At 42.4% G+C, this 14,241-nt stretch overlaps 2 protein-coding genes and 1 long non-coding RNA gene across 3 annotated transcripts; 2 read left to right on the top strand and 1 right to left on the bottom strand.

The window, feature by feature from the left end:
• Positions 1-451: 451 nt before the first annotated feature.
• Positions 452-2,314, top strand: dlx5a (distal-less homeobox 5a). Its single transcript, XM_067503977.1, has 3 exons — positions 452-1,031; positions 1,418-1,602; positions 1,813-2,314. The coding sequence occupies exons 1-3, from the start codon at positions 680-682 to the stop codon at positions 2,125-2,127; spliced, it is 852 nt and encodes a 283-aa protein (XP_067360078.1). The 5' UTR covers positions 452-679; the 3' UTR covers positions 2,128-2,314.
• A 3,805-nt stretch (positions 2,315-6,119) lies between these two features.
• dlx6a (distal-less homeobox 6a) lies at positions 6,120-8,502 on the bottom strand. The gene is made up of 3 exons (XM_067503954.1): positions 7,935-8,502; positions 7,043-7,236; positions 6,120-6,794 (listed from the first exon to the last, which is right to left on the bottom strand). Exons 1-3 carry the CDS (start codon positions 8,239-8,241, stop codon positions 6,555-6,557), a joined length of 741 nt encoding a protein of 246 aa, XP_067360055.1. The 5' UTR covers positions 8,242-8,502; the 3' UTR covers positions 6,120-6,554.
• A 117-nt stretch (positions 8,503-8,619) lies between these two features.
• LOC137127258 (uncharacterized) lies at positions 8,620-13,537 on the top strand. Its single transcript, XR_010914400.1, has 2 exons — positions 8,620-10,207; positions 11,782-13,537. It is a non-coding gene; the product is annotated as an uncharacterized lncRNA (long non-coding RNA).
• Positions 13,538-14,241: the final 704 nt, after the last annotated feature.

The raw sequence follows: 14,241 nt of genomic DNA, 5'->3' as shown, positions 1-14,241 counted from the left end.
TTTCAGGCGTGTGCTGTAGCAAACATTTGATTCTGTTTTGCCTCATTACTTGTTAAAATAGTAAACAACAGTAAACAATGAGCACTATGATCATCCTGAAATTTTCTCATGCAAGTATCGTTTTTTTTTAATGTTACATGATTGTAACATGGGATTTTATGATAAAATGTGGGGGTTAATTTGCCTGAAAACGTAATATAACGTTACGTCGGTTTTAATAAAATTTACAAATAAGGAATAATGGGCGAATCGTAATAATCGGTCAGTCGTACAGCAGTAGGCCTTTTCGATAATGAGGTTTTGTCTTTCTAATTCAGCCTTCTGAAAACGTCTATTGCCAACACTTTAATTGCTTCCATTGATTGATAGTATAAAAACACAACAATGCAGCCACATAGCCCTGGTGGTTTCCCCCCCTATAAGAAAGCTGGCTGAGTGAATTGGGTGTAGCTGTGTCTGTGTGCGCCTTGGCCAATGGAACCAGATCCTCCCTGCAGTGCGTAAGAGCGCGATTTAGGATTTAACCAAGTCTTTGCTGAGGGGCTGACTGCAGTCTTCACCAGAGCCCGACGGCCCGAGAGCCTTTCGACAATGTCAGTGTAGTTCTCACTTTTGAGAGAAGACCGCCTCGTTTTTTCGCTAATTATTAAAACAAACCCCACGCATTCCTTCTCGAAGTATGACTGGAGTATTCGACCGGAGGAACCCGAGTGTGAAACCTGCAGATTTCCAGAGCTCCTTTCAAATCTCCGCCATGCATCATCCGTCTCAGGAATCTCCTACTTTACCGGAGTCCACCGCCACGGATTCTGGCTACTACAGTCCCGCTGTTGGAGTCACTCACGGTTACTGTTCGCCGAGTTCCACCTCGTACGGGAAGCCTCTCAATGCCTACCAGTACCAGTACTCGGGTGGATCCGGTGGAAATTACTCGACAAAATCCTACACTGATTACAGCTCGTACACGACCCCCGCCTACCACCAGTATGCTGGGACTTACAGCAGAGTGCAAGCCCAGCCGAGTCCACAAGGTACAGGCCCGCATTTTCTATTTTTGGCTTATAAACTACCTTTTAAATCATCGAATAAAGTCGATTTAAAAACGCATAGTCTATTTACTATCCAACTTTATATTTATTGGTTTTTAACATGACTTCTAAAGAATCCAGAAATGTGCAATTTGAAGCTAAAGCAATACATACTACGAAATAAATTCGAATTCATGTTCACTGAAAACTACTTTTTTTCCTATGTGATTTGCCAGTATTACGAGATTGCAGGTGTTTTCGCTTTTTTGTAAGGCTGGATTTAGTTTGGATTTATAGCATAAAGTCTACAATCCACACACAAAACATCAGAAAGACTCAGTCGTTTGTAATGGTACACATGCTCATTCTTGTTATGATTATTTTGACAGAAAAAGAAATAAGCGAGCCTGAGGTAAGGATGGTAAACGGGAAGCCGAAGAAAGTGAGAAAACCCCGGACGATCTACTCCAGCTTCCAGCTGGCCGCCCTGCAAAGGCGGTTTCAGAACACACAGTACCTGGCGCTGCCGGAAAGAGCCGAGCTGGCTGCCTCGCTGGGACTCACGCAGACACAGGTGGGATTTTAGATCATATTAATATTTAGTTTGGTTTCCATTAAAAATCAGAATTTTTATTTTAGTTGTTTCAATGCTTAATGGCTAAAATAGTGACCTTTTTGCTGAGCATTGTTTCTTTGCCCCTTTACGCACTGAACCCACTCAAGCCAATTGTTTTGAGGTTATACGTAAGATATTAATAGTATATTTGTTTCGTTGATTTTCCAGGTAAAAATCTGGTTTCAGAACAGAAGATCAAAAATGAAGAAAATCATGAAAAACGGCGAGCTTCCACCTGAGCACAGCCCCAGCTCCAGCGACCCCATGGCGTGCAACTCTCCACAGTCTCCGGCCGTTTGGGACACACAGGGCCCCTCCAGGCCGCACAGCCTACAGCCACAAAACATCAACAGCACGGCTTCTAACTTTTTGGAGAACTCTGGGTCATGGTACAGCTCAGCGGGCAGCTCCATGACCTCCCACCTGCAGACCCCTAACTCGATACAGCATTCGTTGGCTCTTGGAGCGGGGACGTTATATTGAAAATCCTGTTGTTCATATCAAGCCCCTTTCTTCTCCTTCTATGGACTCGTGTTCAGATTTCAGAGGAATATGCAATGTATTTGATGACAGTCATAGAAGAAACGTGTAAAATGTGTAAATGTGTGCATGTAATTTATTGCATTTTGGAAGACTATTAAACGTTTAAATGGACAGTGGAACTTTGAAACCTCCGGCCTCACTGCAGTCTCTTTGTTGTTTTAACCCTCATTTATTCACACTGGAAATCACGACTGAGACTCACAGACATAAATAGTGTTTTTGAGCCTCAGGTGACATAGCCACACGAGACTGTAAATCACAGCTACTCGGTATTAAGATAATTTATATAAAAAATGCCATAAACGTAATTTTAGTATACAATTTTCGTAACAGCTTGATTTCTATTTATTCCCTTTTATTTTTTTTAAAGGTTGTGGCGTTTGTGTCTACATCTATTACACAGACAAATCTAACTATTTGGGGTATGGGAATGAAAAACTCATCGTCTGCATTCGCGAAAAAAAGGTTTAGGAATTTCAGTGCAATTGCAAGTGTGACTTCATTAAGTAAATGTTAAGCAAAAACACGTTTTGTAAAGATATATACACATCTTTAGGCTATATACCACAAAAAATCATAACCTATAATTACACTTACCCAAATATGTTAGTGGTGTTTCTTTAATTTGATTTATTTTTGGCATAATCTTACTATTGTGGGTATTGCAGAATATCGTTTTTAAAATGCTGCAGCGATTGATATGGTGTCTGTTAAAATCATTGATGGCTAATTTCCTTTTCAGTAGGTATGTATATATGATTTATGATAATACTGTTACAATCCCTTTGCAGTAGTTGTGTATATATGATTTATTATAATATTGTGACAATAGTCCATATTTTAATGCTGTTAAATTTAAAATTTTATTTATTATGTATTTTTATTTTTTCCTGCAGCTTTCATTGCTGCCTCTGATCATCAGAATGATCGTCTTTTTTATCATTCATGTTGTATCTTAGTTGAGAACCTGATTGAGCGTTTCAGTTGGTTCCAGGTCGTCTGTGCAGAAAATGCCTGCTTCTTGTACCAGACTGTCTGCAGTCGCTCTCGCTTTGTGTCCCCCTACAATTAGCTGCTTTGAATGGCAGAGAGGAGGCGAGGGGGGCGGCACGGAGATCTGAGACAATCCGCATTCCTGTGGGGGTAGACCGGCTCCAGAACTTTGCCACTCCCGGCCGCAGCCCACCTTCCGGGAAAAATATAAAAAATATATAAAAAAAAAAAAAGAAAGAGAGAAAGAAAAGAAATGTCAGAAAGATCCTCCACAGTTTCATCCAGTTATTAGCACGAGGTAAACGTACTATACATGCCAATGCGCGAAACAAGTTAATTTCAAAATTAAACTAATTGAATTTGCTCGGCCAAATGCGCCCCCCCCCCCCCCCCCTCACTCACACACACACACACACACACACATAAACACACACACTGTCACACTAAACAATGCTGCACATGACCCGCACGCTGACCCTCCCGCGTTACCTTTTCCACCTGACACAGACTCCTCTTCCTCCTCCTGATGGCTGCCTCCACTTTACAGGCGCGCACACGTTGAAGCAAAAACAAAATGCTCTTCTTAATCTAAATCGCCACGCTGTGTGCTGTTTTCAGCCTCATTTCCTCTGCGGGCTAAACGGCAGTGCCGTAATTACAATGCGAGCAGGTCACTCGAGAAAATTTAAATTTTTACATTGCACGTGCATGCGCTCAAGATCGTTCTGTTACGCGCACAACCTCGTGCACAGTGGCAAACATAGACCTCTATATCTCTCTGTCTCTCACTCAGTATTACTGTATGTCTCCCACTATCTATCCATCTCTCTCTCTCACTCACACACACACACACACACACACACACACACACACACACACACACACACACACACACACACACACACACAGAGTAGTGGTGCCATTATATCGAGAGCCCCCGTTTATTTCCAACCGAACATTTTCCACTCAGCTAGTTTCCCCCCGTTTTGCAAATCGAGTCTAAATAATGACAGTTAGCTTTACTGGACAGCTTCAACTGTAACACTCCACAATAATTATTCTCCAGGATTAGGGCCTCCATTATCATAATCTGGACATTGACAATTACCTATAATTTGCAAAGATGCGCTTGGTTCTTGATTGCAGTGGGCTTTTTTTCAAGCTCGCCATCACTAAACAGTGACAGTAATAACAGCTAATTTTGCAGGCAATATATAAGAGCTTACCGGGCTGTGCAAACACTTTCCCACCTGGATTTGCTTATTCAACCACCAGCAGTAAAACCGTGCAGCGCTGTTTGGTTAGTCTGTGTTAGACAAGCGGAGAAAGGTAAGGATGGGTCTTATATTTTCTGTCCTGTTTCTGATGTTAGAGGAGTCACACCACCCTGGACCGAGAATTCGATTCGTCCATAAGAGAGAAATGGAATTGTTTCAACTTTACCTAAAGTGTGATTTCTCTTTTTTTTACCCCTTTTTTTTGTTGGAGAGAAGATTTTTTTTTGTCTTGTGCGTGTTTTTACGAGACTTGTTCCGGCGTTGTTGAGCTGTGTGAAATTCGTCAGCTGCGAACTGAAGTGCAACAGCTACTGCTGATAGAGCTCAGCAGCAGCTCTCTCCCTCCCTGCACCACCCCATCCCATACCTCTGTCTGTCACCATCCCATCTATCTATCTATCTATCTATCTATCTATCTATCTATCTATCTATCTATCTATCTATCTATCTATCTATCTATCTATCTATCTATCTATCTATCTATCTATCTATCTATCTATCTATCTATCTATCTTCACTCTCAGACTCTTTTAATGTAGCTCATCAAAGCCCCTTTTTCCATCTCTCAAACACATGAAACGCGTCAGTTCTTGGAGCTGAATGTGCTCGATTGTGTATTTATGAGCTCTGTTGATGTTTACTCGACTGCTGCTCCGGGCTCCCTGCAGCCTGCAGATCAGGGTGCACATGGCCCAGGAACAGATAGGCCCCAGCCTGGGGGCCCAGGTAGGCTGAATGTGCGCCAGTGGGACATCCGCGACTTGACAGCTGCATGAAGCTTTTCAGCGTTGTAATTTCAGATAATATCCCGAGCGCTCACTCTTCTCAGCAATTTGTATATGAATAACCGAATAATTTTCCCTTTTGTTCCATCTGTGCTACCTCAAATCCAAATAAAGATGCCTTTTAGTATTAAAAGTGGTAGAAAATTACAGGTAATTATCTTTGACGGTAAAAACGCTGTAATCAGCGGGCTACATCAAAAATTACCCTAATTATGCCTGCATTTATGAGAATGGAAAAAAAGCCTCACTTGGATAAAAACCCACAAATTGTCCCAAATATCTCCTTCATATTGAACGCCACTGCAGCTGGCTGCTTTGTTCAACATCGATCCCGTGGAGCTTGGCATTTAACGGCCTGCATTAGGACGGAGAGAAGGGAGAAAACATTTTGTCAATACTTCTAATAATTGAGGGTGAAATGACAAGATAAGCTGGACCTGGAGCAAATGTCTTTCGAGGTGAATGTAGACAGCAGCAGTGCAGGGTAAGTTAATTTCCTCTGGTGATGAGTTCTTTTGATAAATCTATATACTGTAGGTGTTCATCAGCTATTGAGCGCTTTGCATTTATGTAAAATGTTTACTCTGCTGAAATGGGCTTTCACTGAGCACTGTTTCATTAACGTATGTTCATATTGTTTGTTGTACGCTTGTACACACCAGGAAGACGGGAAATAGCCCTGCTCTAATGTGATGTTGGCCCAATAACAAGTTTTTTTTTCTTCAAAGAGGCCTAGTTTTGAATGAGTTTCATATTTGGAAATCATGCAACAGCAGGCGTCAGTTTTGTTTGAGTCACGGTTTACTCAATCTGACAAAACATAAAAAGTGTATGTACAACTAAAATCGCAGATTCTATTTACAGACAGACAATTTGCTTGGTTTTGCATGTTGGAGAAACAACCAAAAAAAAAAAAAAAAAAGCAGTCAGAAGTCCACCATGGCAACAGGTTCTGGGCGCCACTGCGCATGGTAAGCAGTCTTTTCCCAAAGTGGCTAAAATGTCACTGATAATATTTGGTATATTGACGTTCAGATGTTGACATGAATGAAAGCATAACAAATATGCGAGCCCACTGAACAGCCATGTACGCTAAAAAATGGTTAGATCCCTCGTTTGTGTCATCACACCGAGGGTTTGGCTGCTTTTATCTGTTTGATCCTTTAGCTGAGGAGCAGTGGAGGGTGTTTTTTTTTCCTCCTCTCCAGCATCCAGTCTCTGCGCTGACACAAATTGTAGGCTACGTTGGAAACTGCATGGCGGAGGATCCGGAGGCCTCCAGACAGCTCACTGACCTTCCTGCCTCATCAGTCTATCTCTGCATTGAATCTTGATGTGGGGAGGAATACCAGTGAGAGTAGCCGGTCATGTAACTGTTGCCCGGCATGTTTACTCCTTTGGACGAGGCCGAGACGTCCCATATTGGAGGAATGGTCGGGGAGCGCGGAGAGAGGGACATTGAGCCCGGTATAGGGTCGCTCTCGTGAGGGTTGCCGCCTTGCTTCAGGAGCTTCTTGAACTTTGACCTCTTATTCTGGAACCAAATCTTTACCTGCCGGAGAGGACGAAACGGGTGCATGGAATTAGGAAAGGGCCCATGGATAAAGAGGCTGCATGAAGGTGGTTTTATTTATGCGATCCTACAAATATTAATTGCAGAAAGATTATACTCAAAACAAATGCACAAAAAGTAAACCGTAATGTACCTCATTTTATATTTACATATTTTTTTATAATAACTGATATCAACGTTTTCAGGATTTTGTGTAAAACTGTAAAGAAAGGCATTTCTTCACATACCTGGGTTTGTGTCAGTCCTAGAGAGGCAGCCAGCTCGGCGCGCTCCGGTAAAGCGAGGTATTGTGTTTGCTGGAAACGGTGGTTCAGTGCTTGAAGCTGCAAACTGGAATAAATTGTCCGAGGTTTACGAATCTTCTTGCCTTTCCCATTAAAACGAATTTCCCCATTTTCAATTACTGTCGTTTTCTGCTGCTCTGCAACAAAAACAAGCAATGTTATTATTTAAACCCACAAGCCAGATTGTCTTCATTTTGTGTGTGTGTGTGCGTGTGTGTGTGCAGAGAGATACCAACGCGTCAGACAGGTGAAATATCTGTAAAGGTGTAGATAAAATTCACAGGCACCATGTGAAAGTGTCCAAAATAAATATGCAGGCTGATAAAGGTTGGGATCCCTCGTTGCCTTTACGCACTGTGGTAGCCACAATCCTCATACGATGTCATATTTAGGATATTGCTGGTAATGACATGTCAATTAAATGCTAATTACAACATTGAAGGCGTGCGGGCTGCCTAATTTCCACGAGTAGTTGGTGAGGATTGCACGGTCGTGGTGATCACAGCTCGGGCATTAAAACAACGTTTCGTGGGAACTGAGCAGAGTCCTAAACGGGACAGCAAAGCGGACTGGGATTTCCAGTTATCCGGTGCTATTTGTGCGCGGTTTTCTTCGATGTAATCGCCCACCTACGCTCGAAAGTCTACTCGTCCGAATTTGAAGTGGCCGTGCGGTGACTTGGGCATGACAGCTACGCAGGCAGGGAGGAAGGTTTGATACCCACTGTGTGTCACCCTACTAAAATCATGGCATGCGCTAAGGGTAGTGTGAGGCGCCGGAGATGGACATAACGCGGTGCATGTTCCCATTGGTGGGTGAAAAGGGGGTCTCTTACCTGTGCCGTCTAACCTTGTCAGTCCTCCCGTGTTGTTGTGATAGGATGGCAAGTACGGGCTGTGGTGCGGATGGCTCGCGTAGGGGTAGGGTAACGACCTGTTGTAGGTGTTGGTCCCGGTGTAAGGGGTGTTGTCGTGCTGGTGGTGAGCGTGTGAGCCGGAGTGGAGACAATGCAGCGGGTAGTGGCCGCTGGCCATCGACGGGGAGCTCTGCTGTGAGTGCGACTGCTGCCCAAACTCCATGAAAGCAGACTTGGACGAGTCCTGAGCCTCCAGACCGTCAGCCATCGTAGTCATGGTCATCATCGAATTTTCTGCCTTGAGAGCACTCACCCCCCTCTTTCCCAGGACCAAATCGGTTTTCTCTCTCGCTGTGTTGTCTCTCTCCCCTCTCCACCGCGAAAAGATATTGTCCTATTAACACCCGAATTTTCCAGAGGCGTCTTTACGTCCCCCCTTGTCCTGTGATATTCTCACTCAAAGTGGCGGAAGGTAGGCATAAGTTAAGGGAGAGATTTTAAGGTGGATTCTGTTAAAATTGAGCCCTTGCTTCCAGACTTGATGCAGACACTACAAGTAAAATGGTTTGTCTCCAAAGGGCAGCGCCTCCCGATTGGTCATCCTACCCAACGTCATCACTGCTCTGCGCTTCACGGAGACTTGAGCTGGAGTTAACCCACCTTACCAGCTCCCACCACAACTATGGGGGAAATAATATATGGTGGGAAAGACGCCTAATTCCTACAGACAAGTTTCACACGTAAAACCGGCTCTTCTGGAATTGCCGTGTCGATTTTGTTTTTTACTCAAACCCCAAAATTACGCACGACGCATAACATATTGTGCGCACTTTGATTTAACCTGATAAGCCAGCAGCCTATTTGCACTTTTTTTTCTTCTCAAAATTTAACTCATCCTTCCCTCTGGAATTACTTATAGCATCACACAAGCATCCGATTTAGGAATATCATATCATATTAAAAGGATACTCAACACATTTTCAACCCCCCCAAAAAGTGTTTACAAATAAGCCATAAACAACAAAAACACCAGTTTCCACATGTCATCCAGCATCATTTAGACGCATTATTATTATTTTTAATCAAAAGAACATTTACAAATAAATGTGGACTAGCGCTAAAGACTTTCTACCTTTAGTGACATATTTATAAGAAGAGTGGTCTGTTTTGTGTCGAGGAAATTGCAGAAACAGGTGGCACCGCTTAGCATACACATGTAAATATTCAAAAAAAACACCACAAATTAGTATTTACAAATTAGGACGTTTGAATTTACTTTACAAAGAATTCATTTTTTTGGAGTGCAGTATTTGCTATTATGTCGCCTAATGAGCAGTCCCTCTTTAAGCCCCCCTCTGCTCTGATACTAACATATAAAATAACAGTTCGTTTTTCTTGGGGCTACTGACCATATGATTAAAGATCCTCAGACAATTCAAAATACAGTACGTGTGACACATCAAATAACAATATGCCTGAGGTACAATAGGTTATTTTGTAGATAGAAGGGTGGATACCCAGATAAACTGACAGAATCTTTTATCCCCGTTGTAATATGAGGCCTGGTAGGGTCCTTAATATATGTAAATTATACAGTTTGCCTCTGAGGGCTGTAATGTTCGATTTGCAAATAAGAATAAAATCCTATATTTCCGCTTATATTAATGCAACAGACATTGAAATGCTGTTTTGCACCACTTTCAGTACATTTTTTTTTGCCGTAACATGGCATTCAGAGATTTCACAAAAAAGGCGATGAAAAATAATTATGGTTGCAATCAAGTTACTACGAAAACCTATTTGATTAGCGGCCACACTTTACTCAAATTGCAGCTATAAAATTAAGAACAATTCGCCTGTAATGATTATGGACTGGATTTATTTTGGGAGGGTGGAATAAAAGTGGATATAGCATAAATTATCCCCTAATTATACGCCAGTGTCGCCTCAATTATCCTCTTATCAAAAATGGTTGTCTAAATGCAGCGTTTAGTTTCAATTTTCTCCTTTTCTGTAACAAGAACTTGGTACCTTGCTATTATCGTCAGCTACGGTTGTTATTTACTTTGTGGGATTTAAAAGTGCACAACCCAGCCGGATAATCATTTTACAGCAGCGGACCAGGAGAGGAGCACAGAGGCAGCAATGTGAGCCGCAAGACATCCACGTGGATTTGTTTTATTCTTCCAGACTCTTTTAAATGATTCATCTTTTCAATTTAGAGCACTTTTATATCTTCACCAGAGCTGCAGGTAAGACCTTCTTTCGAATGCTCTCTTCCGTTCGCTGACATTGATAAACGCTTAAATGATTGGCACTGATACTGTTGTATTTTGGTTCCCAGTGGCCTTGCAGACCTTGCAGGAGTCAGCACACCTCGGTCACCCCTCAGTGATCTAACATAGTGGCCAATTCCCCCTGCCCGTGTTCCACTTGGACACGCAGAGGAGAAACCAGATCCTATACCTCTTTTCTAATCGCCTTAGAGTGCTACTACAAAGACAGACATGCTTTGCGGCAATGTTAGTCGGTTCCCCGCGGGCTAAAAACTCTGCCAGAGGAAAATAGTCGTCTTCATACTTCAGACTTTGCAGCATCATGTTTGTGCCACTGCAGCATTATTAAGTCTTGGACTACCAGTGCGAGTAATGTCAAAGTCTTGGTGTCCCGCAGGCGTGCTGCGAGGCTTTTCGAGGCAAAGTGAGATTAAGTGAAGTGGTGAAAGCACGGATTTGTTTGTCTATATAGAACAAGACATGGGGTACTCGACCTTGGTGCTTTTGAAATGTTTAAGATGTAGCCTATTGTATGCACGCTGACAACCGTGTCTAATTACAAGGCACATGCAGAAACCACGGGCCTATAGGAGGCTGACAGCTACAGGATTTAGGCTATTTTGTTTCTACAGAGGCGAAAAGCATTTGCAGCTTCGCAAATGTTTTAAATAGTCAAATAAAAAAAGTGAAATTGAGCCTTTAACGCGTTTCACCTGATGTATCATGGCTCCTGATGTACTCTGCCCCATTAATCTTGAATTGTCGGAGTTCATAGCCTTATTCCGCGGAGAAATTATTTTATATTTCAGTTCGTCCAAATGTCACGAAATGAACAGCATTCTGCTGCAAATCTAGAAATCACTTTGTCCCTAAGTAGATGATTGACCTTCAGCACAATCAATGGCCGTGGTGGTTTAACAGAAGTGGTCTTTATTTCCAGCTGTCTTATAAACGCTGATGAATGACTCTCTAAAATCACTCCAATATCCAACCGCTGTGGATGCATCAGGCCTGGGATTTCCCTGACATGCATTGTCTGAGATAGGATGCAGGAAAACTGATAATATTTTACACTACGGTTGTTGGTGTAACCTGGTGTTTTGGTTAAAAAGGTTTGTACACCGTTTCAATGGGATGGACATCACAGTGGCACATGGACAAGGCCACACACACATTTACGCACAAATTCACAGTAGCGCAGTTAAACAATATAAAACAGAACTAGTTCCCTCTTTCCTTTCTCTCCTCTCCCCTCTCTGAATGTGTGTCACTGTCTGTTTTTAACACGCCGCACGTCTCTTCTTTTCTCTCTGGCCACATGTGTTAATCATCTCTGAGCGTTAACACTGAGTTCCAGCAAGACACGGGTCATAATTGCAGCAAGAGGCTGGGCGTTTGCGGTCGGTCCCTCTAACAACTATTGACTGACTCACATGGAAAGAAAGCCACCTTCTTGGCTGCTCCAGGACCCGGGCAGTTGGGTACTGAGGATTGTCACTGCTGACAAGTGACCGGGAGCCACTTAAACAATATGTCTCCCTTCTCCACAGCGCAAAGCCACTGCCGCTCCATAGACAACCAGGCGTCGACGGCTCTCCATCTCTGCCGCGTGAAAGGCGGGAAGTGGCGAAGGAAAGCGCAGATGCGATGCATACCACACACAGCTGTCAGTAAAACACGGTGATCGTAACTGGATTTAGGGGGAGCAACCCCCCTCAAACACACACACAAACATCAGCCCAAAATGATCACGGATCAGTTTTTAATGCTGTAGTAGAATTCATCCGTGCCCAAATAGTGGCGTGCCGCTTTTACGCACATAAATTGCGCAAAGCTTACTAATGCAAAGCCACTTATGAAAAGCTTTGATGTGTTTTGTAAAAGCGTTCGACTACACCAAGAAAAATGAGTGCGGTTTTGTCATAAAGAAAACCATGCGTTACCAGGCAGACGACTGTTTACAATACGTTTTGCATCATAAATTAGGATTACATTATTTAGAGTAAATAGCAAAATTGGCATATGCATGGCCCCAGGTGCAGGGGAGGGCCTTCAGATGGACCCGATGTGGCGCGTTGGTGGTGGAGCTAAATGACCACAAATAAGCAAAGGCCTCTAAACTGAGTCGCCACAGCCTCTCATAGACTAATGGATTTAATTTGGCACGGCTGAGGCTGCACTGGTTCCACTCAGGGCCTGAGTCCTAATTAAGGCTGCTTGTTTCTCTTGTCACCTTCTCTCACTGCATGTTTAGGTCCACCTAAGTAATTGCATTGCTCGGTTTCCTGCCCCATGCCATATGGTTTTAATATTTTGTCATTTCTGAAATGCCATAAAGAAAGGAAGACCCATTACTGCGAAAATCTGTCATTTGGTGGAGTGTGACAGGAGTATGTGTATGTAGTTTGAGCAAAAAAAACAAAACAAAACAAACAAGTAACAGTGGTTTTACATTTCTGCCCATGTTACCAAAGACCAGGACTATAAATATAAAACCGTATGACCATTTTCTACGCAGTACTGTGCGCAACATGTTGATGATAATGCAGTTTTTATTAGCTCAGTTCTGTTGGTCATGTCTTGTCTGTATGACCTGACGAAAGTGCCTAACTTTATGAGCATGTATGCCATGTCACTAACAAAGGAGCTATATCCAAAAAGTTAATCTGAATTTCATGTTGGTGACAAATAAGACTAGTGAAAGCCGGGACGTGCACCGGTCCCCATTTTTTCCTCTCTCGCCTTAATACGCGACATTATTAGGTCTGACAGCACCGTGGTCGTTCTCGAAGGAGAGGATTTGGTCGGTAGATGACAGACAGGAAGGCCAGCAATCATGGGCTCTTTTTTTATCAGAATGTACTGTTCGATGCCGTTTATCCCTGATGATAGAAAATTGCTCTGTTGCCAGGACGCTGCCGCCGAAATAGAGGGCAGGAGCAACATTTCCATTTTCCAGTTTGAAAGCCATTGAAATGAATTAGTAAAAATGAAAAAAGGGGGAAAATGAGAAAGAATCCCCCGGTAAACAAAGGGGAGCAAACAAAGATACCATTTTCTTGTGCTGAGAATCCACCCTCCTCATTTTCCGTTTTTTTCTGCTGCAGAGTGAGGGTTTTACTTCAACAGTTGCAAATCACATGCTTGGCTTCTAATGTAGTCCAAGGCCCGGGCCTACTTCAAAGACAATCATTTATTTCCCAACCTCCTGGAATAATTGGAGCGCCTTTTCATCTGTGGTGACAGAGAAAGGAGAGAGAGAGAGAGAGAGAGAGAGAGAGAGAGAGAGAGAGAGAGAGAGAGAGAGAGAGAGAGAAATTAAGAAAGAATACATGACAAGGAGGAGTATATAGTATTTAGCAAACTCCTGAAATATTTAACGAGTAGTCTTTAGGCACACATGGACAGTAGCTGACCTATCATAGTTAAAAAAATGGACTATTGAACGACACAAATTGGTTTTATAAAATGACATTAAAAAACACGTGGTTTAAAAAATTAAGCGTTTGGACTTCACACGTGTGTAGCTAAAATTACAGTTTTTTTTAAAATACATTAGTAATCAATTATTGTAGGCTCTTTGCTTTGAATGTTCATATTTTCAAGTTTTATTATTATTATTATTAGTCGGTGGCTCTTCGTCTTTGTAGCAACTATTATCGTCATAGGAATAACCTCTTTACTTCGTTTTAATTACTTAAATCTTGTATCTGGTAATATACTGGAGCTAATCATTAAAACAACGTAGAAATAGAGGTTACGAATATCAGAATAAAACATTATTACACATAAACATTATAAGAGGCTTTAAAAACAAGCAGATTGGATCGAGAATATTTTTAAGCTTCCACAAATGGTTTTTCGTTAAGGTAACACTATAAATAGTCATTTAAGGATTACTATCAGATTATTTATCAGTGACACAAACACATCCTGTGGCGAGGCCATCATCAGTATATGAGGGGGGGGTGTCCGAGCAAGGTGCTTTAAAACCTCCACAGACTCTGAGC

This window comes from Channa argus, chromosome 1 (assembly GCF_033026475.1).
Source record: "Channa argus isolate prfri chromosome 1, Channa argus male v1.0, whole genome shotgun sequence".
Taxonomy (NCBI): Eukaryota; Metazoa; Chordata; class Actinopteri; order Anabantiformes; family Channidae; genus Channa; species Channa argus.
Note: the sequence above shows the minus strand (reverse complement) of the source record. Positions and strands in the feature narration are given on the sequence as shown.

Excerpts from the sequence above, each read along its gene's own strand:
- dlx5a (XM_067503977.1), top strand. The coding sequence starts at position 680 with ATGACTGGAGTATTCGACCGGAGGAACCCGAGTGTGAAACCTGCAGAT. Across the intron at positions 1,032-1,417 it reads AGCCCAGCCGAGTCCACAAG|AAAAAGAAATAAGCGAGCCT; the intron begins GTACAGGCCCGC and ends TTATTTTGACAG. Across the intron at positions 1,603-1,812 it reads TGGGACTCACGCAGACACAG|GTAAAAATCTGGTTTCAGAA; the intron begins GTGGGATTTTAG and ends TTGATTTTCCAG.
- dlx6a (XM_067503954.1), bottom strand. The coding sequence starts at position 8,241 with ATGATGACCATGACTACGATGGCTGACGGTCTGGAGGCTCAGGACTCG. Across the intron at positions 7,237-7,934 it reads GACAAGGTTAGACGGCACAG|AGCAGCAGAAAACGACAGTA; the intron begins GTAAGAGACCCC and ends TTTTTGTTGCAG. Across the intron at positions 6,795-7,042 it reads TAGGACTGACACAAACCCAG|GTAAAGATTTGGTTCCAGAA; the intron begins GTATGTGAAGAA and ends CCTCTCCGGCAG.